The 23,862-nt window shown below is 32.2% G+C and overlaps 4 protein-coding genes across 6 annotated transcripts in view; 2 read left to right on the top strand and 2 right to left on the bottom strand.

Moving 5' to 3' along the window:
- LOC109537892 overlaps positions 1 to 12,506 on the bottom strand; it is a 27,371-nt gene extending 14,865 nt beyond the window's left edge. Inside the window, exons 1-6 of one of the 2 annotated variants that reach the window (XM_019904819.2) lie at positions 12,433 to 12,506; positions 12,120 to 12,357; positions 11,767 to 12,064; positions 11,516 to 11,692; positions 10,126 to 10,285; positions 6,062 to 8,964 (exon numbers count right to left, since the gene is read on the bottom strand). In XM_019904819.2, the coding sequence (XP_019760378.2) occupies positions 6,062 to 8,964; positions 10,126 to 10,285; positions 11,516 to 11,692; positions 11,767 to 12,064; positions 12,120 to 12,296 (3,715 nt within the window). In that variant the 5' untranslated portion in view covers positions 12,297 to 12,357; positions 12,433 to 12,506. The remainder of the gene's footprint in view (positions 1 to 6,061; positions 8,965 to 10,125; positions 10,286 to 11,515; positions 11,693 to 11,766; positions 12,065 to 12,119; positions 12,358 to 12,432) is intronic. The other variant, XM_019904820.2, reaches the window with a different exon arrangement.
- A 58-nt stretch (positions 12,507 to 12,564) lies between these two features.
- Positions 12,565 to 21,120, top strand: LOC109537876. Its single transcript, XM_048668542.1, has 6 exons — positions 12,565 to 13,830; positions 14,692 to 14,861; positions 15,723 to 15,843; positions 17,132 to 17,281; positions 17,363 to 17,475; positions 17,538 to 21,120. The coding sequence occupies exons 1-6, from the start codon at positions 13,431 to 13,433 to the stop codon at positions 17,760 to 17,762; spliced, it is 1,179 nt and encodes a 392-aa protein (XP_048524499.1). The 5' UTR covers positions 12,565 to 13,430; the 3' UTR covers positions 17,763 to 21,120.
- On the bottom strand, positions 21,117 to 21,976 carry LOC109537894. The gene is made up of 2 exons (XM_019904824.2): positions 21,718 to 21,976; positions 21,117 to 21,662 (listed from the first exon to the last, which is right to left on the bottom strand). The coding sequence occupies exons 1-2, from the start codon at positions 21,737 to 21,739 to the stop codon at positions 21,193 to 21,195; spliced, it is 492 nt and encodes a 163-aa protein (XP_019760383.1). The 5' UTR covers positions 21,740 to 21,976; the 3' UTR covers positions 21,117 to 21,192.
- Positions 21,977 to 23,082: 1,106 nt separating this feature from the next.
- Positions 23,083 to 23,862, top strand: part of LOC109537893 (probable elongation factor 1-delta) — a 4,842-nt gene continuing 4,062 nt past the window's right edge. Inside the window, exons 1-2 of one of the 2 annotated variants that reach the window (XM_019904821.1) lie at positions 23,083 to 23,258; positions 23,378 to 23,485. In XM_019904821.1, coding sequence (XP_019760380.1) covers positions 23,399 to 23,485 — 87 coding nt within the window. In that variant the 5' untranslated portion in view covers positions 23,083 to 23,258; positions 23,378 to 23,398. The remainder of the gene's footprint in view (positions 23,259 to 23,377; positions 23,486 to 23,862) is intronic. The other variant, XM_019904823.1, reaches the window with a different exon arrangement.

Genomic DNA, 23,862 nt, shown 5'->3' with positions numbered 1-23,862 from the left:
CCGCCTAAACCAGTAATTTCAAGATGGGGAACTTGGCTTGAAGCAACATTTTTTTATTATGAACACTTCAGTGGGATAGAGCTAGTGATGTCAGAACTTGAAAGTAGTACTTCCGAAGCAGTTAGAGAAGCCAACATGATTTTGAAAGATCCAAAACTAAACCAACAAATAGCTTATATAAATCAAAATTTTAAAGTAATTGTAAAAACTATTACTTTGCTGGAAAGACAAAACATATCTTTATCTGAATCAATTGAACTAACAAATAACTTAAAGGTAACAATTAATTCAGCACCCGGAAGCATTGGTCAGATTATTTCCAAAAAAATGAAAAATGTTTTTGATAAAAATAAAGGATGAATTCCAGGATGAATCCAGGAAAAATATATAGAATATTGAGTAATTGATTTGATATAAAATTGAGATAAAGTGTTTTTCATTTTTATATGCTATCGCTTTTTATGAAAAAAGTCCCATTGAAGTGACAAAATCTAATCCTTCAACACGGCTCTAAGCAATAAAAAATATGTTAATTCAAATACTATCCAAATGCACAACCGAATCCAATGCACAGCTAAAATATACCTAATAAATGAGGCATAAAATTTGAATTAAATATTCAATTAATTTGCAAAATATTAAATTAAAAAAACCATAAAAAGCAATAGGGTGAAATATTGAAACAACCGAAAAATTAAGACTATTTGGACAATAAAAAAATCTTAAAACCACCCTGTATGGACTAATTAATATGAACATAGATTGTGTACATAAAATAATCACATGATTTTGGCGAATGTTTGAAACCTCTAATATTTAATTACTTTCTTCACATACCTTACGCTCCGGGAATCTGTATACATGTTCCTTTCGAAATCTTTTCGATCGATCTATTTTATTGTTAAGTTATATTTAAAGACACTAAATGTATTAGTATATTTAATATTAAGTAAGTTATCATTCTGCGTAAAATGAACTAGCATAAATATTAATTTCTACTCAGATTTTTCGAATATTGTAAATGGTTAAGCATAGTATAGTTTACTATGCTTAACCAGGTTATCTCAAATCGAGATAAAGTGACACAAATTCTTAAAATAATTCTGAATTTACTAAAATAAAATGTAATTTGATGACATCAACTAGGGAAAAGATTCTAAACGAATAATTTTCCATTACTAGAAGAATTTTTTACCTTCTACGTGATACTACTCTAAAATCGCAAAATCAATATTAGGATTCTCCAGGTTCAAATGCAGCAATCTTTTATGTTCCTAATCAAAATCTACTGTTTTTTGTTTTCTTTTGATAGTCTTATAAATATTTATTATATAAATTCGTTTTTTCGGTCTAATTGATATCAACAATTGACATATAATTTGATAATTAAAAATTCAAAATTAAATGAAAAAGTTAGGCTTCTTTAGGAAATTTGATGCAAGCAACCGACCGCCGAATTTTACTTATTACATATATTCTACTCTATAAGATAATTTTCTTTGCTCCAAAAAATGTGAGATATATTTCAATAATTAAAGTATATTAATTTAATTACTTAATCGAATTAATATTCTATATTCGAAGAATATATTTCAATTTTTAACAAAATATATTCACAGAATATATTTTATATAAGCTTCCCACTTTAACCAAGCAAAAATTTATCATATTTCATCACTGACATGGAATCTGTCTACATTGTAAGTTTATATAAATACAAAGCAAAAGGAATGGAAATTAGCTAAAATAATTTGGGTACTTGATGGACAAAATGAAGTATTTATGCCAAAGCCAAATTCCAAAGTTTCTGAGCTATTAATTAATTATTTATTAAGGCGTCTAATTTATTATTATCTTTATTCATGCGCAGCCTAAGTTACTCGTATTAATGCCACTTAATTGTCATGCTCTAAACCCCCTGCTCCTACCAAACACCATACCCTGAAATATATTAATTAAAACTTATCTAAAAAACTTAACTAAAGAATGGGCTTTTATGAAATATAAAATTAATTTTCTGTTGGGGTACAAGGTACAACATGTACACTACATGTTGTACTGAGCTACACGTCCGTTTAGCAGATTTGATAACTTTCACAATTTTGTCACTATTGGAACTCTTGTGCTTAAGCTAAAGCATCTATAAGTTTTTTAAATTCATCCAGAACTCATTATAAAATTGGTGCAATATATCATAGGCACCCATGATCGCAATTCGTTAAATTGATTTGTGATTTAATTACCGAAATACCTTTACCATTCAATATAATTCTGATTTATTTTCCTGACTGCGTGTACTTGTTATGATATTCCTATCTTTCCTGGGTTTCAGTACACAACAAAAAAACAAAACTAAAAAACTCAACGAAACTTCAAAAAATTCAATATAATTCTCAATATCTTCTCTTGATGAAGCTTTTTAAGTATAATTAGATTACTCTCCAAAAACTGCACGCTTATGGCTTCCTTATTACATATACCTATTCAATTATCGATAAATGTTATCCTTGATCTATAGACGTACAATTATTTCCAACTCCAGTAAAATCTAAATGACTATACTACGCAAATATTTTTTTGCAATTTCTCTTTTGAAAAAAAAATATTGGAAGATACCCACTCATTGAGTATAATCGTGAAAATTGATATTGACTAACATTCTAAACACGTTCTTAAAAAGAGAAAACAAAAAAGTCACATGAGGCTGAACCAACGTTCTTAAGGGCATGTGCATTAATGTAAGGAAGTATCTAAGTATCTTGATCCTTTAGGATCAACTTCCATTGTGCCATATTCATGTATAATGTTAGATCATATTTAACATTCAAATGAAAAAAATATATTTCTCAAACAAATACTTTAATACAGTTCTCACATGTTATTTCTAAATAAAAATTAATTTAACTGATAATTATTGTATAATTCCTAGGTTCGTAGCATTTTAAACAAAAATTAAAGGATTTCTGATGAATCCTGGACACACAATGACGTGCTTAATCACGTCTAAATTTTTACAAATGAGAAATAAATTAATTTAATAATTAAAAGAGCTTTTACAATTAAGTTCAAATAAAATTTAAGATGAGATCTTTGCACGAATTTTAGCAAAATTCTTAGATTGGAAGGAATTGAAGGTGGGAAGTTTTCAAATGAACATCATGCCAAATTAACACAATTAAGAACAAAATGTTTAGCATTCTATGTAAATAAACTTCTATTGCCATTGCGAATTTATTGAAGGTTGAACTGTTTGACTCTTATTAATTGAACAAGATTTTTTGATATTTAAATAATGCTTTGCAACATAAAACATTGTTTAAATTTAAAAAAATCAATCTATCGACAAATGCCGTGAATTGGTATTTTAATGAGAATATGCAAAAGCTAAACTAATATAATACGAATAAGAACATAGTCATCTAATTTTCGCATTAAAATGTGCAGATAAGGGGCTTGAATATGTGATAAAGTCAAATTGACTTTTTTTAAAGTCATCGGATAAAAAGAATGGATCATCTACTCTGTTTCTTTGCAAAAGCATCAAATAATATCCCCAATAAATACATGTTCGGTAATAAACTACAGCAGGTAACAAAATTGATTTCGCTAAAAATACCACCCAGGATAATCAATTTATTGCAACAATTTCTACATGGACACAATAATACAGCGATTAATATAAACTAATAATGCTGAGATGCATTAGATTGAAAATGAACATGATACTTAAATATTTCCCGGCAATATTTTTACTGGGTATAATATAATAAAATATTTCTATATTAATGATGAATAAAATGTTCCAATTGAATCGGTGAGTCTTTTTACTAACATTGCAGGCTACCAGGCGATTTAATAAAATATATCATTATTTTCTAATAATAGGACATTCGTTTTTGCCCTGTGACAGGAATTTTGGTTGTGTAAAAAGGACTTTCAGGAGAGACGATCGAATTTACATCCCAGAAGAACATAAAGAGATGATAATGTCTTCAAGAAAAAAATAACCGTTTGCTGCAGAGTAAATTCAATATAACGGTATTCTTGATTGAAATTTAAAAACTGATTGACTTTAATTCGTGGTGCTAATCACCGAAAAGAAACTTTTGCTGTCTACAGGCAGTTCTTCTGTAAAAGTTCTAGTCCTGGAATTGTGACCAGCTGACAATTTATAGATGGATTTATTTTCCACACCTTCAATTTATTGACAGAACATAAAGAAAACCCGCCTCGAAAGTTACGAAATATATCACTGGTAAAACTTTACAATTTTATTCCCATGTTGTAAAACAACAAAGACCGAAAATGTATGTTCTTATTCCTTTTTATATAGAGGGCGTTTGGTAAGTAGATGCATTCCTTGCATGAGGTGATAGTGCAAGTAATCTTGGATATATCTCTTTAATAGACCATATTCCGAAAACTCTTAGTTTCCAATCTGCAGGGTGTTAAAGTTTTAATTTAAAAAAATATTTTATTAATATTGCGGAAATCGCTTGGAATATTTTAATGGAATTTTGCAGGCTTAGGCACTTAACATTACACATTGACACATTTTGTTATTGAAAAAGAAGAAGTTGGTGTGTACACACTGGATGAAAATCAATCAAACAAGTTTAATATAATAAAGTGTGTATGTAATTAGGTAAATAAGCCCAAGTACTTTCGACAATTACAGTCAGTATTGTTACAATTAAATTACAATTCATCATCAGGGCCGTCGTCAAAACAGAACAAGAGCACCGAAGAAAACATGTTAAACAATGATAAAAACAGTTGAAAATGGGTAAAAAAATTCATTACATAAAACTTGTTTGCTTGGTTTTCATTCGTTCATATTTCGTTTCGTTCCGTAACGAATTTAGACCGTTTTAACCCGTTTTTTACGTGCCTGTGCCCATACCCACGCCACTGGAAAAGCTACAAACATTTTTTTTATCATAAAACATGTATTGCTGTTAAGTGCCTAAGCCTGTAAAATTTCATTAAAATATTCCAAGCGGTTTCCTCAAAAATAACAAATAACATTTTTTTAGTTCCATATCCAAAATTACTTGCACTATCATCTCCAGCAAGGAATGCATCTACTCACCAAACAGCCTCTATAATACTATATAAACAGGTCAAAACATACATTTGTATATTTCTATTCTAAATTGAATTCGAAACCCGTACAAATAAATCCATTAGCTTTCTTTAGCTATAAACCCATTTTGTTTTTCTGAATATTTATTGCTAAGAATAGACCGCCAGGTCTAAAACTTTTCTGTGCATATTAATTCTATCAAATAAGAAATTTCAAAGTTTATAGGATTTTATTCAATACCTCAACACAACGTTTTTGGACTTGTACGGTTTTCGAACTCACCGATTCAATTGTAGACTTAAGCAAAGTTGCTTCAATGCATTAACAAGAAATACACAACATCAATGACCAAAAATTATAACAAGAATATTTAGTAGAAAAAAAAACGTCGAGTCCATAGTCGACAAAGAGTCAAACGTTAAAGCGTTTATAGCTTTACCGTCTTCCATCCATAATCGTCTACCACAGATAGACGTGATTCCATTGTAACAATCACGTCCAAAAAATTATTGCAAGCTATTCATCAAAACCTGGTGCTATTTTTATTACTTTACCTTTAAAAAGCTCTCCCAAACGCAAAAGTATTACGCCCTGATTAAAGATCCATGGATGTTTACATAATATCAAAACTAAATCCATTTAGTTACTGTACAATACAATTTTCTATTATGATATAATACGTTCTTCTCTACGTACGTACGAGTAACGTATTATATCATAGTAGAAAATTGAGAAACAACATCGAAAACTGATTGAATAAAAATCCAAATATGTATACTGAAGTATGAGTTTTTGGTGTAAAACGAGATTTGCAGATATGAATACGGAATTTGATTTTAATTAACATCGATAACAATACTTTCTGCCTTCGTCATTTTTAATACCCACTAAAAAACTGCCCGATATAATCTTGCAAGTTTAGCAAATGCGGCATTTTACAGCTAAATGCGTATGTAATTAATAAACAATGCTTACCTTTTGGGGTGATACTTAGATCAGAATCGGATGATCTTCGATGTAGAGGAACCATATAATTGACTTTCACTGGCGATTCAGAAGTTCCAGCTACTGCATCTGATGTATGCTCTTTCTTGTCACCACCAGTCTGGTCTTGCCTTTCTTGAGCAGGTGGGGAATGATGAGATGTTATGCATGCAGATTTAGTTTTGCTGTGAGCGATAAAGTCACCTGAAGCTAAGTCTACAGAGCTAGGTGGCTTAAGTGGCGGATTTAAAACATCGGTTAAGGAAAGATGTTGAGTGTTAGAGGATAGAGTAAAATCGGAAGGTTGGGTAGGTTTTTGACAAACTAACACTTCATTAGAGGTTTGAGTTTCTTTGTCGTTCATATGTACTTCATTGTGTGATGAATGAAAAATATGTGATAACCTGTTTTGATGTCTTACATCGGACTTATAATCATCTAAACTACTTGGTTTGCTTCTTGTTCGAAATCGGTGGAACATCTTACTGTTTTGGCCATGTTCGCCAGTCTTCCATGATAGAAATCTGAACATATTTTTGTGGCGGGGTAATTTTTCACTCACCGACTTTCGCAACGGTCCATTTTGATATAGAACAGTTGTATGGTGATCAGCAGATTTATCATAATCTTGCTCGGCTTTAAGAGAAGATAACGATACAAAAGGCATTCCTAATACAGTTTCCTTTGATTTTTGGTGATCTCCTAAGGAAACCGAACTAAATGTTTTTGGAATACTTTTCGGTACATATTCTCCCATGTTGAATGTAAAGGATCTTCCCCTGCTGGTATTAGGTTCATCACTTACTAAATTTGGAGAAGTTGGGGGAGTATAAGTGCCCAAAATGTTAAATTTATCTAGTAGCATTGTTTGCACTGCGGTTTTAACAATTTTCTTAGGCTGAATATTAATATATTTTAAATTAACTTCGGCAATAGTACTGATATCATCCGAACGTTCGATACATTTTCCGTGCTCAACGTTTCCATCTTCTAAAACTCCAAGTTTTTCACTCCCATCTGCTTCACCAATCTGCGGAGTGTTATTATCAGATGTTGAACTTACGATATTGGCTCTTTCAATTAACATAGCTTCAAGCGCCGCATTCACTATACCCTTGGGGTTAATATCTTTGTCGTGACCACTAGTTTTGACATGGGCACATTTTTCCGGACCTAATTGCTCTGTTACTTCAGGAGCACCCAGTATATCTGCTCGTTCAATTAACATGGTTTGTAATGCTGTTTTCACTATACCTTTTGAATCCTTTTCCTTCCCGACGGGATGATGGGAATTTTCATCATTTACTTTACCAGGATCAGAAGCCTCTGAAAGGGCTTCATTAGTAGTATTGAGGCTATCTGTACCCGAAATATCAGCTCTTTCAATAAGCATAGTTTGCAGTGCCGTTTTAACTATCCCCTTAGAATCGGACTCGTTGTGTTTACCCAGTGTGTTAAATTTTCCGCTGGCAAAATAATATTTAGACTTGTCATCTTTAATGCAAGGAAATTTAAATTCGCTTTCTGTGCTAGTTCTGGATGAATCTGAAATTTTGCCTTCAGTACTTGTTTGAGCAATGTCAATAGGTGTCGTAGTATATAATAAATTCACTTCAGGTTCATTTGACTGGGAATTAGATTGTTCAACATAGTGTTGTTGAAACGCTTCACCAGATGGAAACTTCCATTCTTCCTGTTTCCGGTCAATACCATGATCATTCTTTATTGTATTAGATAATTTGCACTCTGCATCAGATGGGATATTTGGTTGATCTTGTTCTTTAATAAATGGAGTAAGAGCACAGTTCCTTTCATTTAATATTTGAGTCAAGTCTTTTAAACATCTCCGAGTAGAATCTCCCAATTCTTGAACAGATAGTTCAGGTAAATCAAGTTCCTCGCAAAGCTTAGCTTCAGTCAGTCTAGAATCATACGCATCCGAAGAACGTCGTTCCTGTTCAAAGTTTGAATCTGAACGTTCGAATTTTGAGACATTGCTAGTCACGGAGAAAACACTATTAATTGACCTGTTTATGCTGTTCTCCCTATGTAATCGCTCTGGGAAATTATCAAGACTACTAAGTGAAAATCCTCGAGTTGGAATGGCTGGTAAAGAATACTGCTTATGCAATCCATCTCGTGACAAACACCTTTGTAATTTCTCAACATTAGTTATAATATTACTTAGCGTTTCTACATCATTATTGGCATTATTGTAATCCTTATATTCATAATATGAGCAGTAACTGCTTGAATCACTACTAGAGCATGACTGGACATCACTCTGTGTTTCTACAAATCCACTTACTTCAGATTCACTTCGATCGAGAAAATTAGGTGTAGGTTTTGCCTTTTCAATACCATCATCATCGTTGGGAAGATGAGGCTGATCTTCTAATATACAACTTAAACTCGTAGTGGCACGCATTACAGATCTCGCTAATATTTCCGCCATAGCACTGGAGTCACTCGAAGTTCTTTTAAATAGTTTTCGTTTATTGATATTCCGGCTTTGAATAACATCAGTTTCTTCTCCTATACTGTCGTTTAATTTCGCTTTTAGCGCAATCATCTTCTTTGAAAGAGATTTCTGAGAATGTTTGAATTTTTTAAACCTTCGCGACATGACAGATTTGCCACGTTTTTCTTCTTGATCGAGTAGATCTTTTATATTGTGCCCTTGATATAAGTTAGGATTGGATACGGATGGAGACAACTTGTTAGAATGTTCACAAACATAATGGCGTTTTGTTACGTGTGACGTACCCGATTGGCTATTATTTGAATTACTGAAAGGGTCAAACAAGGAAAGATGAATCTTATGAGGGGGTGATGTTGAGCATAAGCTAAAGCTCTTCCCATCACCAACAAATTTTAGGTAATTTTCTACATTCCTGCATTTAAAAATTTTGCAATTAAAACCAGCAATTTATTATAGTTTAAAATAGCAAAAAAGAGTTAAAAATAGCAATAATGTTATAATGCAAGTCACATTTAACCATTATAATCACTTTCATTGGACATATACAGGGTGATTCAGTAAGAAATGATAGAAGAAAAGATCTACTAGAAATCAAATAAGTTCCAATAATGGGCAGATTGTATAAAATTCATTTTTCAGACGCTAGGCTCATTTGAAATAAACCACTAACTTTTTGGGCTTGTAGTACCCAATATAAATATATACAAATTGCTCACACATTTAAATTAATCACAGTGGTCACGCTCATCTAAAGCATAAAAGGCTTCTTGGCACAAAAACCGATTTAGAACCGTCTTTAAATGACGTCTTGTGAGGCAGCACAAGTTTCGAGATATGATTATAATAATTTTTACAGTTAAAAATTATTATAATCATTAAATTAGATATTTTTATTTGAGAGCGCTTAACAATATTTTTATTAAAAGATCACCGAGCGCACCACCGAAACCGTACCTAAACTTCTCTCACATATGAATTTATGTCATGCTAAACCACCCTGTATATGCAATCATAAAAAACAAGTATTAAAATTAAATTTCACACATAACAAAAATTAATTGCTCAAATTTGCTGCACACTAATAAAGTACTCGTATTCCGTCAATAACGTGGATAAAGTATGTATTCCGAATTGTGTAACATCCACCACGAGAAACCCTGTTTCCTAAATCATTTATACCTTTTTAATAACCGAGAAACTTTTAAACTTGTATCAATTTTAATTAATTTTTATCGATCTAGTAAAACAGGATATAGCTGAAGAAATAGGTGCGCTTTATAATCTTATGGTGCACGCATCTTACATAAAATGCATCGAAAAGGCGAGAATGTAGTAACACTAAAATGGACCTAAGCTGTTATTACTCAGCAGCCCAGAGGATGTTACACATTGCAGAAGAAACGTATTTACCTTCGTTTTTGTACCCTTAATACAGTTGAAAAAAATTAGTTCAGCACAAGTAACTAAAAGTACAACTTTTACAGTCGTAGTAATGTTAATTAAACATCTGTTTTAAACCCAAAACTTTTCACACAAGCACTGAATAAAACAAAGTAATATCTCAAATACTCACTCTTCTTTTGCCTCAACGACTACGTTAGCTGTATTGTAAGCTTTTATTAAAGTCACAGCTGTTCCAATGCCTCTGGCCACAATTCCAGACTCTCCCTCAATATCAAAACATTGTCTGTAACCAATTACAGCATTTCCTCCTACGCCCAAAGCTTTAACACCTAAATAAGACAATATAAATTTTAGTTACAATGTTACATTAATGAAATAAGAATTTCATGTTCATATAGCATTTTTGAATTGCCGATTTTTCAAAAAAGTGTTCTATTACAGCTTTAATGAATCAGTTATCATTTTTTTCAGTGCAGTTGTGCTTTCACTAAACACGTTTTTTCCTCATTGATGTACCCTGTATGATTTGTTTAAAAAAATAATTATTAGACTTTAATATAAATATTTCGGTAATTGAGACAAAAACTTCCAATTAGCTACACTTTAATGCCTCCAAATTAGCGAATTCCACCAAACTGTCAAGTTCATGAAGCTATTTTTAATGCTTAGATCGACAGTTTTCTATGGAAACTTCTTAAAAGCAGTGTTAACTTTCTTATTTTCTTCCATCCAACGAAGACATTAATTAAATGAAATAACCGCCCATTCACTTGACATTTTCTAAATAGGTTCGTCTTCATGATCAAAATTCTTTGATTTTGAATGATGAATGAAAAAATCTTTGAATTGATTTTTTCTTGTCATTACCGGAGTTCAAACCTTCTTGTCCAAAATATCCTCTCTCATTTTTCAACTGACATTTTATCTATCGGTTGATTAGCTGGCTTTTTCACTAGATCAGGTTCTCTTGAGTTAGGAAATCGTCTTCTCGCATTCGCCATTTTTTCAATAACTTCTTTCCAAGAATTTGGCTATCGCAAGAACCGCATATTTCACCGACAAATTTGAAACATTTTGGCTTTTTGCAGGAATGAGTTTTTTCGATTTTTCCGGTAGGGAATTTTCACTCTTTGTATCACATTTTATCAACAACTCATCTATCAACTGAATCAGGGCGATACAACTGGGTGCTGGATGGTCAAAACATTATGCGACTTACCATCATGACTAGACATGAACCAACACGCAGACACCAACTAACATAAAATGTCATGCGTTTGTTCAAGAGTTTATGTGTCATGATTCGGTTCTACCCGCAACGAACATCCCATGAAATAACTTAAACGAAGTGAAGCTTTGCACCAAGTAATTCGGATAAGAATATTAAAGTGTACAGATTTTTTATATTTTTTATGAAATCGCGGCGTTTCAATCGCATACGCGGCCTAGTGCGAATTATAGGATGCCTCGGACCATCATAGAAACTTGGAATATTTAAGCATTAGAAACAAATTGTGTTTCAGCAACTTAGAAAGATGTTGAGTTTTTAAGACACTAACCGATTCTTCTCTGTAGTTCTCCAGACAATTTGAAAAATAGCGTCTGTCTAGCTTCATTTGATGCTCTTGGCGTTCTAATTTTATCTATCCATTGGTACTCTGGGTCATCATCTACTATAAGTTCTTCTACAAAGCCATTGATAACTTTTGCGTGATATCCTTGTGGAATAACAGGTGCTAAAACATACATAGTTTGTGCTTTGACGTTTTAATACATGTTTTCAAATTTAGTGTGCGACTATGAAACTTACAATAAAAAAAATGTACCCCACATGAGGACTGTCGAAATCTGTTAAAATCGGAAAACAGTTCCACTTTAACGGTAACATTTACTTCGCCCCTAATACCATGCATAGTATCATATACAGGAATCCAACCGGATATTTCATGATGTGGATTATTATCTCCTATTTCCAATTGTCCTGCCACTGGCAGAAGTAAAGGGTTTAAGTTTAAATATACTTTGCCTATAGCATCATTTGCAGAATACGTGTCATGATCCATTAATCTTATTTGGAGGGGCTCATCTTGTAATTCTGAATCGTCCACCTAAAACGCAGCGGTTACAAAAATACACAGAAACCACTCTATCACACGCGTTTACCTCAAAACGATACCAATCTGTATTCCATTGCGGATGTAAAGTTCTTCGACAAACATCAGTTTTGTAAGTTGTATTGCCTAATTTAATTTCAACATATGCGTCCGTTGTATCACTGGACCTATCCATAACTGGTAGGTTCTTACCAGAAATGATTTTTACTTTAACTTTTCCTGGCATCTTGGAGACTTTACTAAATACGCTGATTTAAATCCGATTCTGCAAAATAATAATGCAACAACTGTGCCAAAAGCCCAGCACAGACAATGATAAATTTAACATTTGGTAACATTTCAAATAACAATTAAAGACATACCAAAATCTGCTATTTTTAGTTCGTTTTCATTTTTAAAGTCTACAGGTCTAAGGTTATAGTCAAAAATTAGTATCTGGGGGGTTATGTTATGATTTGGTCACCGCAAGTTCTTCATCTTTCCCAGCATCGAGAAATAAATACAATAATATGAGTTTCCCACCCTAGTAAATATCTATAAAAGGGAAAGAAAACTTCTCATACTAATAATAATATAATAAGTAGCTAAATTTTAACGAAATTTAACATCAGAAGGCATCATAATAAAAAAAATTTTAGAGGAAAATGTGTAAAATCGTGCTACTAGTGTTCTCGTGCTAAACTAGATTCGAGCTTTCTTGAAAAGTCTGAGATCAAGAAAAACTTATTCCAGACCAGAATTTATGTTTTCTAATTTAGCTCATATGCGACTGAACCAAATATATATATCTGATAGTTGCATTTTAGGTTTTGGACCAGGCAGAGCTTTTTTATATGAAGAATAACTTTTTTGGAAAAAAAATAAGTTTCCAATGTTGCTGATATCTTACATAACTAACTACATAATGAAAAGTCTTCCGGCGGCCTAACTTAAGTAGCTTCTATCTATAGCTATAGAAAATTGATAGGATAATTTTTCATGTATCTTAAATATGTTTGTGTTGTAGATTTGGAATTAATGAACTGGGAAAAAGTATTAACGACTCTTTTCGCAACTTTTGGGCCTTTTTTCGGCAAAATTTCCTTTCTGCCTTTATGCTATGGTATTACGTCCTTCGCTCTTCTCGACTTTTGGTTATGTCCTTGAATCTTCATTTGCCGCGAAAAAAGTTTGAACTTTGTAAGTGACATAACCTTGATAAAGTAAGCAGAAAAATAATCAATTTTTGCTGCGTCAAATATATAAATATGTTGGGGACTTAATATAGGGCAGGTAACTACCTATAACCCTAGCCCAAAAATAATTAAAATACGAATTATGCTCACTTATGCTAGTTAGTTAAAATCAGGCAATCGTTAAGATGGAGAGTAATTCATTTGATGAAACAGCTAGTCGGTCCAGCAGAGACAATAGCTTACATTTAGGCACCTCCCAAACCAGTCTCAAAAGCACAAAAAGCCTCGATAAATCAAGCTCAGGCGGAAGTTTGAAGCGAGAGAAGGTCACTATACAATTTAAAGATTGCCCCCAAGAAACTGACAATCAAAAATATCCTGCAGATTCATCCCTTAAAGTACCTCATAAAATAATAGCTAATTGGAGATCAGCCTGTGATAAGACCAAAGATAAAACTAAAGATCTGTTAAAACGATGGAGAACACTACCTGAAATTGAGACTGAAGGAGTTGATAAAAGCTCAAGTGATGCTGAAGTGCAAAAAGAGAACCGCAATGAAAGTGGATGGAGTGTTCATGTGTGGAGTAAGTATGAATTTATTAATTAATTAGAAGTGGAAAAGAATGTATGCATTCATAAAAGTTTCTATACTCATAGATCCGGAAACGCGATAAAAGTTGATATGGAAAATTGTTCTGTTTTGTCTTTCAAAAACTAGTTACGTACTCTGATATATTTTCACTATTTTAACGAGATTTGAAAGTAATTTCAATTCTGTAAACACTGGGGTGCTTTTGATGCCAGAAAATATGGAAAAAAATATTTAACGAAAAAAAAAACAGCTATTAAATACTATTCCCAAAAATACCTTCTCGAGGAATACACACTATTTCCCGTCAACAACAAGAAAATGTAATTAACAAAACTGCTTACACCTTGAATGGCCGTTAACGTTATAAAGTAAATTACTCAGGCTTAGTGCAAAAATACTATCTCTAACTTTCGCTAGTTTTCGACGACGGAAAAAATAAACAATTTTTTCCTTCGAAAACTTCACATTATTCAATAAATCTTTAAGAAAGGTTTATTTCAGTAAAATAGTACGGGATTTAAAATCAAGTGCAAAATACAGTGATTGTTTAATTTTTTTTGTCTATTTAACTGCAACCATACGCACGCCCCACTTATGTTTTAAACAACGCTTTTTCACATTTTTGAAAAAAAATAATTTTCACATTGCTCAACACTTTTATCCTCTATAAGGAGCAAATTTATTGGGAGTAATCAATTTTTAATAGGATGGAGCATGTCCCTTGTTTTACTATAACATTTTGTAAGTAATGTTTTATTGCTAATGTTGTATCTTAGAAATGATTTCGTGGCCTCTCATCCTGTATTCGGTTAACTAAAATAGATGAATATTAACTATATTAATATGTTTTCAGCTACCTGGGTAGACAGATTCAGTATTGATTCTGATGAAGAGCACATCAAAGAACAGCCTTATATTCTGACTCCGATGCAAATAAGCAAATATTCACATTTCTTTACAAATCTGTTGGACCACGACCAAGACAACCTAATTTGCGAACAAGATTTTGAAGCATTAATCGAGGTAGGTGTTGTTAAATAAACTAAAATCGTTACATTATTTATAAAATATATACATATGAAACCATAGGAAAATGCCAGTTAGTGGACCTTTTAGTCCTCAACTCGCGTGTGGAATTGGAATGTCCTAAATAAAAAAAACTATTATCTATATGGAGTTTCCCTTAGCCTTTTAAATTGTTCTTTGAAGAGTTGGTTTCTATGATAAATTTGCTAAAAATTTGGTGTAACTTTGCCATCAAAAAGAAAATATTTGGAAACATGCTCAACCTGTCGGAAAGTTTCTTTCTCTTCAAAATGCACAGCGAGAATCATACATCCAGGCAGATATTCGTTGGCAAATATGTCAGCGTTTCAACACAATTGTTCGTTTTTTAAATGTTCTCTTCAAAACTTAACATGTCTAACAATATCGAAATCATATGGCCCTCATCATAGTCATATTTTGGATCCGGTTGCTTTAATTATTTTTACTGCATTGCTACTTTAATAACATACAAATAATGTCGAAAGATAGTTGCGTGCAAACTAACTAGCAGGGTATCTTATATAGATGTAGCAACTACTGCCTATGATTTTTATGATGGTGATTTGCACTGAATTTCAACTTTGTCAGGACAAAGCAATAGTTATCTATTGCGTTAAAACTGCAAATCCCATTAATACGATAGTAATGAATTGTTATTCTTCCAATCCGTCGAGAGGTCAAAGTAGTATTTTTAACGGAGACTAGATGTGATCCTTAGCTCTGTCTCAAAGCTTATCTATTCATTAGCTTCAGTTTATATTAAAAAAAACCAGCAACTTTAGTACTTATGTAATTACATGCAGTAACGTTTTATTCCATGCTGCTTTGGATTAATTTTTAAAGCGATTAAGACATTTTGCTGACTGGTCGCAACATTCTACAGAATTTAATATCCTGCGAGAAGTGGAAAGAGGCTTTATTTCTACATTTTTAGCGGAAATATCAGATGACAAACACGGTATGACATAGAATTATAAAACTTAGTATTCTACTGAAATATTTAAAGACGGAACGTATTTTTACTGCATGCAAACAGCACAATTGTGACTAAACCGGCTTTTCCTCTGCGGCTACAGTTCGATTAAATTTTTCGAAAAAGACCAAAACTACCAGTTTCGAGAATACGTAAATGCATACGTTATATATACTCAACCACAACAAGGACAACAACTAAACTAACGTTACTTAACTTGTAATTTCAAGTTCACCAAACTGGTGAGTGAAAATTATCACTAACACAACTATCACTTTTTAATATATACACTCAAAAATGGAAATTTATTAAAATGTTAATTTTGTTTCCTTTATAAATTTCCTGTTACGTAGCGGATGTATTTTATACAAAATCTGTATCTAAAAAATAAGATTTTTGGCTTTAACATAAATTTTAGTTTTGATTCAACGAAAGTTGAACTTATGTATTTTTGCATATACAGACATTATTTTATCATTGAAATACTACAAATTCATACTGTGAGTTGATGTTTTTATAATATTGTATTCGAACTGTGGCCTGTTCACGCATCATGGCACACCATTATATATACAGGGCGTCCCAAAAGGAACCTCACTAGCGTGTTGTTCGTTAAAGATTTGATATAAAGATTCATGACAACATGACCACTAAAACGCCGCCTGGAAATACAGAGTTAAAAAAAATTTCTTAGTTTATGCCAGAGCTTCTTAAACTTTTTTCATTCACAACCTTTTTTATGATTCCAAGTTTTCGAATAACGTTATGACACTTAAATTTGGGCCACTTTGTATATGCAAGATTCTATTGTTCCCAAAAATCATGGAAGAAGGATTATTTTATGACAGAAATTTCATATAAATCTAGGTTGAGAAACGCTTTATTTTCTATAACATTAATACGTATTGACATTTTTTAGTTTGCTCTTTATCATTTTTGTATTTTTTCATATATTTATTATATATTTGGCTCAAATTTTAAATGTATGTTTTACAACCTCAAGAGTGTACGGCGTGTGACATGTGAGAGAAGGTGTATTGAGTAGAAACTTTTCAATAAATGATACTAACTTTTTGGCCGGTTACAAATTTCTGAGATGCAAAAAACTTTTGAAATTTTAACAGAATAGATCTGGAACGAAGTGCTTGCCGGCTTAGGCTTGTAGCAATGTTTAGTGATACAATATTCTAAAGAATTGCCTCGTTTCGTATGCACATACTATTTGGGAATAGTCTGTATATTTGTAATTGGCATCCTCAAAAATCGCTTTCAGGTTTTGAGTTGAACAATGTCAGCTATATTAACAAGGAGGGCTGGTTGCATAAATGGGCTGAGCTGCTGAAAGGTTCTAAAAATTTAATCGACTTTCCGATTTGGTTGCAATTTTTTGTGAAGGTCTTATTTCAAGTGATAAATCGAGGAGGTAATTATTTTATAACTACTACATGATGATAGTGCGGTAGTTAATAACTCGTGTGATTTATAGTATGTTTTTTTATATAAGGTACTGAAGTAATAACAAGAGATGAACTTAGTAATTTTTATTCATCCGTGCTTTGTTTGGATACAACGAAAGTGGGAGAAATTCTGGATATAGCATATCAAGCAATGACATCAGTAAGTTATGCATTTTATAAGAACTTGCTTTAATGTACTTGACGTTTGTCCGATAATTTCAGAATGGGGACCATCCTCTGCATTACAGATCGTTCAGACTGTGTTTTTCTAACTATTTATTAGGCCGATATCCAAATGGATCTGGACACCATATTTTGGGAGCACCCCCAGATGAAAAATCGTCCACCATGTTTCCAATAGATTATTCAGCTTTAAATGCACAACCCGAAGACTTAGAGCAATACACACCAGACCAAAAGTCGAATAGGAGAAGCGTTATTGTTTAAAACATATGTAATGTACATATACACGACGAAATATACATATAATATTTTAGAAAAGCCAATCGTTTCCACAATAACGAAATATTACTAGTAATATGGTGTTGTTTAAGACAATTGAGTCACATCTATGAAAGCATTACATCTATTTCTCCCTTATGTGATTCGCTGTCGCAACAAATGTATGCATTAGAAAAACATTGCGGAGATATATATTGAGTTCAAATAAATTCCTGTTTTGTGTAGCAAACGGTTGGTCTAAATATATCTGTAATTTATTTCAGACAGGTATTTCGCCCTGTATATATTTTGTTACTAGCTTCCTTGAAAGAAACATATGTCGAGATGGCCTAAAGTTAAACTGATGGGTGAAAGAAAATTTCCTACTTGGAAGAAAAATCGAAGGAAAGACAATCTGCAAATAATTTTCAAACGCCGCGCTAGGGATCCATGTTCTCCCATGGACCCCCCTTAAATCGTAAATAGATATATCAAAACAATTAGGATAGTGGTGCAAAATAATCATTAATAGACGCCGTGTTTGAAAAGTAAACGCGGCCGTTAAAATACCACATTTAATATATTTTAAACAAATTTTCGATGTGCCTAGAAAAATCAAGTAGCCGAGGATCGTAAAACACATTGTGGGATGTCCATCATCAAATATCTCAACTGGGAGAAAATTGCACAATTAAAAAATGGGATTATTCAAAAAAAGGAGAACAATTTCTCCATTATTCCGGTGACCCTGGAACTAAAATGCTTTAAAAGAAACCTCACTTGAACTAGTTACCGCAACTTCGATTGTCCAACATTAAATTGTTTCAATTTATCAACTATCTGGTACACATTTATTCAATGTGTCGAAATTTAATGGATGCAATAGAAACTGATGTTGATGCAACTACGCTACATAGGAAAATTATTTCTACCTGTTACTTTCAAAATAGCTTTCTTTTATCAGTACTTTTCCTTTCTCGTATTACCAGGACAAGCGAATTTGTATCAAATCTAAATTAGGTCTCAAATTTTAAATGTTCACAAATTTGCTGACTAGTGAGTAGAGATTTGTTTTATCTAGTTTAATTGTGATGGTTTGGAGATTTTTTTTTAAAGCATTATTTAATTATATCATTTTTTTATGGTAGAACATGCGGAGAGATAAGCACGTGTTATCAAAAGCATTTAACCAAAACGAAAGGGCTTCTTTAATAATCAACACGAGAAACCTTGACAATATACGAATATGATTTGAACTCGATAGGAGAATTTACAATTTAATCCTGCTGCTTAAAGAAATGGTTTTGTTTATACTGAACCGAGGAAAATCATCCTTTAATAGCAATCAAAAAGATACCTTAAATATATTTTCCTGTTATCTTACTGTGTTTGTGCAGATATAATTAATTGTTTCTAGGAGATGATCCGTGATAATTAGTGAAGAACAGTAGATAACTGATATGAAACTATTACGACGTTAAGTTAATAGATTAACTAATTACATGTTATTTGTAACAGCATCTTTTTCTTTTATAAAATGTCTATTCTGTGAGTTCAAGGATGTACTGTATGAAAGCATGAGCCATAAAGTATGCAATTTCTTTGTTATAATTGTGTTGGTTAATTTTAATTTAAGGAAAAATCAAGTATTTCACCTACGTATTAGAGAAAATTGTGACATGATAATATTTTCATATAAGTAATTTATTGTTACTCTACCCGGTCCATTCCTGTATAATTTTTGTTCTCACAATTGTAACCTCTTGATCACGTTATGTAATTATATACTTTTTTACCTTTTTTAATTGGCGTTAAATCGTTATTAAATAATTTATAAAGATCATAGAAAATATAAATAACTTACAAACACTTACTTAATACATGTTCCGATTAGTTGAGTTATGAAATGTAGTATATAAGTCAATATAATTCCATATAGAATTTGTAATATGATTTAGTGGAATCATTTTTTATACGAACTATAGAACTTAATCCAATTTAATTCAAGTAGTATTAAAAAATATTTGCAAAATGGTTAACTGTAAATACATCTTACATATATTTTAACGAATAAAATAAAATAAATAACGACGGAAATTACATAACGTGGTCTTTTTGTTGATTTGACTGTGTAATATTGAAAGCAAACATTTAATATGCATGCATATCTTTAGTAATAAGTAGTTTTAAGAGCAATATAACAATGTGATTTAATACATAGCACTAAAGTGTATGAAATTGTTCAAAAAGTTCAGTTGAAGTTACAGTCAATTATTTTAAACTATACTGCAGTAACTGTAGTACGATAAAATTTAAGGAATCAGATAACTGTATATACACGTAAGATAAATTTTATAAATATAATCACAATAAGTAGGCTTGTTCCTTTACACAAGTGCACCTTCTTGAAAGAAATTCTAAATACTATGTGATATTGATGCGCCTATGCCTATTATTTAGTAAGAAATTTATTATTAACAATTGCAATTGTCCTCAAATCTTAATTGAATATTACGCACTTATATAATTATTGAAAATTTTTATCTGAGTAGTATTAGTTTAACGGCTTTAAAGCATTTAGCAAAAATACCGACTAACATTTGTGCTAATTATTATCCATGATTTTGTCAATTAATATGTTATTGTTAGTTCTATAGAAATATATCTTCATTATTATTGTTAATAAAATCGCCATAAACAAAGACGAAATAACGCTGTCTGCAACCACTTGGTATTTATCAGAGTGGCTTTAGTTGCAAAGATTAATATGTGGAGGTTTTTCCGCCAGACTAATTAATTCAATCGGCTATATATGAGTCCAGCCTAAATAAATCGGTATATTTTATTTCGTACTATATGTAATTTACGTATGTACAGGGATAACCAAATAAAAGTGGACAGGCTATAAAATTTTTATGAATCTAAGCCGTATAGAATTAAACTTTGACTGTTTTTTTTTCTGTCGAAACTTTCTAGATCTAGACATGGGCTGACGATGTTGAGATTGTTCGCTTGGATCAAAGTGTGTAAAAATGTCATATTGTTTTTCGTTCTCTGTTAAAACGATTCTACTGTAGGTTAATTTATGAATTGATGAATTTATGAATCCTTGGTTATAAATAAGTGTCGAAGCTTTTATTGGGACAATCTTGTACATCCATAGTTTACAGGCTGTTTCTAGATTTACGCAGAAGGAATTGTTATATTTGATTAAAATGAGTGTAAAATGTGAAAAAAGTACATATATGTACCAATAAGTATATATTTTATTGACTTTGTTAAGCAAGCTTTTATATACAAAATTAGAAAAAGTTAAGGCACGTTTGTAGAATGCATTTTAGCAATAAATAGAGAAATACCTAAATGTACATCTTTTATTTCAATGACTATTTACATCATAAAATACAATAATTTAAGAACAAGTCACCACACAGTTTCAAGTAGCCGTTAGATCTGCTAAAGATTTTAAGTATTGTAAATATATTTTAAGTATGGGTTCATTTGGAAGCATTGCAAGTTTCAAGTAGTCTTGGCTGGCGGCATTTCTATTTCCTTCCGCAATGTTCGTTGATAAATTTGTTAGTAGTTGTTGAATATTTTCAGAAAATTTTCCGCTTTGCCATATTGATAACATTTTCCAGATATGTTCTTTGATGCTTTCGTCCTTTAGTAATTCTAATGCTTTTGTAAAATTTTCACATGCCTTCAAATAAAGGACGTCTATGCATGGACTACCAACTGGGTCAGGTAATGTTTTAGAAGAGACGTCTGGCGACTGGGCAGTGCTTTGAGTAGTTGATGATCCCACTGGAAAAGCCACTCGTTTATTAGTGATTCTCGACTTAGGAGGTGGGTTTGCCGGACTATAGCTCAACATTGGGGGGTCATTCCAGCCCGGTGGGTAAACTAAAAGAAAAAATATAGTCTATCTTTAAGCGGCTTATAGCCACATATCTGTTACCTTTTTTGGGGGGTTCCCCCATCGTTTTCAATCTCTTTTTCAAAGTCTAGAAGTCTGGACTGAAAGCTTCCAGACTTCGCTTATTGTTTGTTTACAATTTATATCGGCGGATTCAGTGATCTGACGTGACTGATGTCAAGAACTGACCATGACATTGATACGGTGTCGCCGCATATTTTATTCAAAATAGTTACTCAGTGACGCAAAGAGTAATTACCACACAATAGACCCAAGCATGATATTTAGTAACTAACCACAGATCACAGAGGTACTCTGTAATCTGTGGTAACTAACTACCAAACGTTCGCGTCAATCGATAAAACGCACAGGCAAAGATATTTAATTTTTAATTCGAAAACGGAGTATCGATCGAATGTCGCGCGAACAAAAAACTTGCTCGCTCACATGAGTCACATAAGTTGAATAGAATTATACTGTTCAGAATTACTCTGTTCAATCAATTACTTTGTTCTGTGCATTTATTTGCAAATAACTGGACACATCCCCTTTTGGACGCCACTGATAAAACTAAAATTATTTTTTACTAGTTGATGGTAATAAGTACAAGTATTTACTCCTTTTGGCTATATTGGTAAATTTAATTTTTTTTAATAATTCGTTAATACGGATTTTCGTAACCAATCATTTTTCAGCTTTAAATTGGGTTAATTATCGTACTGAAATTATTGTTCAACGTAGAATTTACTGAAAAAGTGTGTGCACTTTATTATGACTCTCCTTGTATATGCTTATGGGTCGGTATACGATTTTCGGGAAGTTTGTTGCTTGACAACTGCTTGTCGTATTGCGGAATTAAATGGCCTTTTTTAATTATTAGGTATAAAATCATCATGGCTTTAGATAATACACATGCAATTGTGACTAATGAAGATTAATACGTTTAAAAATACCGGGCAGTGGTATGACGCGTATTAGCGCAAGTTTGATATGACGTCACCTATAGGAATGGATTCGTGGCAGCCACGCGTTATTTTTGACTGATTTATGTCATAAAATATCCCCCCTGCGGGTACGTTCAGTGATTTATGTCCGATTAGTATGGATAAGAGTGAGAAGCGTGACATTTGCCTTGTATAAATTTAATTACTCAAATATCACTAAAACAAAATTCGAGCAAATTAATATTCACTTAGGAACTCGCCTTTGAAAACTAGATTTCAACTGAGTGGTATTAACTTGGAAGTAACACATCCACTTCTTTGGAGGCATGATGAAAGATGAAAAAATGAGCATATGAAACATATGAGAACATTTCATGTTTCGCGCTCATGGCGCTGATTATACTACAATTCCATAAAAATTAATACGCAAGGCACTCAACTATGCCAAAGAGCTCTTTAGCGTAGATTAATCGCTCTTCTAATACTGGTCTTTATCTATGATTCGCTTGAGACGTAAAGTATCTGGCAACCCTGTTATAAGTTATCCATATTTCTTCCATCTTTGTTACTTCCTTTTAAAACAATTTGTGGAAGCAGAAGCCCTATAGATAACAAATTGATTCTTTCTAATTTAATTAAGTAAGTTTTTGAATAAATTTTATAAGAAACGTCTAGTTTTTACATGTAGAATATGTTAGAATGTCAGAATCTACTATGTTTAACAGTTGCAATTCATAACCCCCATTAATTTTTTCCAGTACCTAGAACTCTAATTCACCATGAAATACCTTGCATCCGAAAATGTGTGGCTCTCCAAAAATGTATATGAAGACGCGGAGACGGCTTACTATGAGAAATTATCCAAGGTAATTCACTAATCAAGCTACTTTTTGTTGTTATCGTAGTGTTGGCATTCGGTTATATCTCTAAAAATAAGCATGTGTTTTAACATATTTTATTTATTTTAAACCTGAGGAGAATAAGTCCAGCTTTTAATTCAAACCACCAAACATATTTCTCAGGTTGTATCGCTAATCTAAAGACACCACACTTCTGAACTTAAGGTTCTTCAGTAAGTAAGTCGGATTCTAGCATCTAGAATTTTAGAAGATATTTAAAAATTAGCTAATTTTTGCTTCAGTACCTGCTTGCTTTCGAGCATTTATATTCGAATAATTGATTCGCCCTTTATGGTCTTTGGTATATACAGGAGCGGATCCAGCTTTAAATTCAAGGTGGGGGG

This window comes from Dendroctonus ponderosae, unplaced genomic scaffold, assembly GCF_020466585.1.
Source record: "Dendroctonus ponderosae isolate FM_Combo_2020 unplaced genomic scaffold, Dpon_F_20191213v2 Dpon_F_20191213_1, whole genome shotgun sequence".
Taxonomy (NCBI): Eukaryota; Metazoa; Arthropoda; class Insecta; order Coleoptera; family Curculionidae; genus Dendroctonus; species Dendroctonus ponderosae.
Note: the sequence above shows the minus strand (reverse complement) of the source record. Positions and strands in the feature narration are given on the sequence as shown.

What these genes read in the sequence shown, in the direction of transcription:
- LOC109537876 (XM_048668542.1), top strand. Translation starts at nt 13,431, where the DNA reads ATGGAGAGTAATTCATTTGATGAAACAGCTAGTCGGTCCAGCAGAGAC. An exon ending in ATGGAGTGTTCATGTGTGGA is followed by an intron (nt 13,831 to 14,691) that starts GTAAGTATGAAT and finishes ATATGTTTTCAG; the next exon opens with CTACCTGGGTAGACAGATTC. An exon ending in TCAAGTGATAAATCGAGGAG is followed by an intron (nt 17,282 to 17,362) that starts GTAATTATTTTA and finishes TTTTTATATAAG; the next exon opens with GTACTGAAGTAATAACAAGA.
- LOC109537894 (XM_019904824.2), bottom strand. Translation starts at nt 21,739, where the DNA reads ATGGGGGAACCCCCCAAAAAAG. An exon ending in GGGGGAACCCCCCAAAAAAG is followed by an intron (nt 21,663 to 21,717) that starts GTAACAGATATG and finishes TTTTTCTTTTAG; the next exon opens with TTTACCCACCGGGCTGGAAT.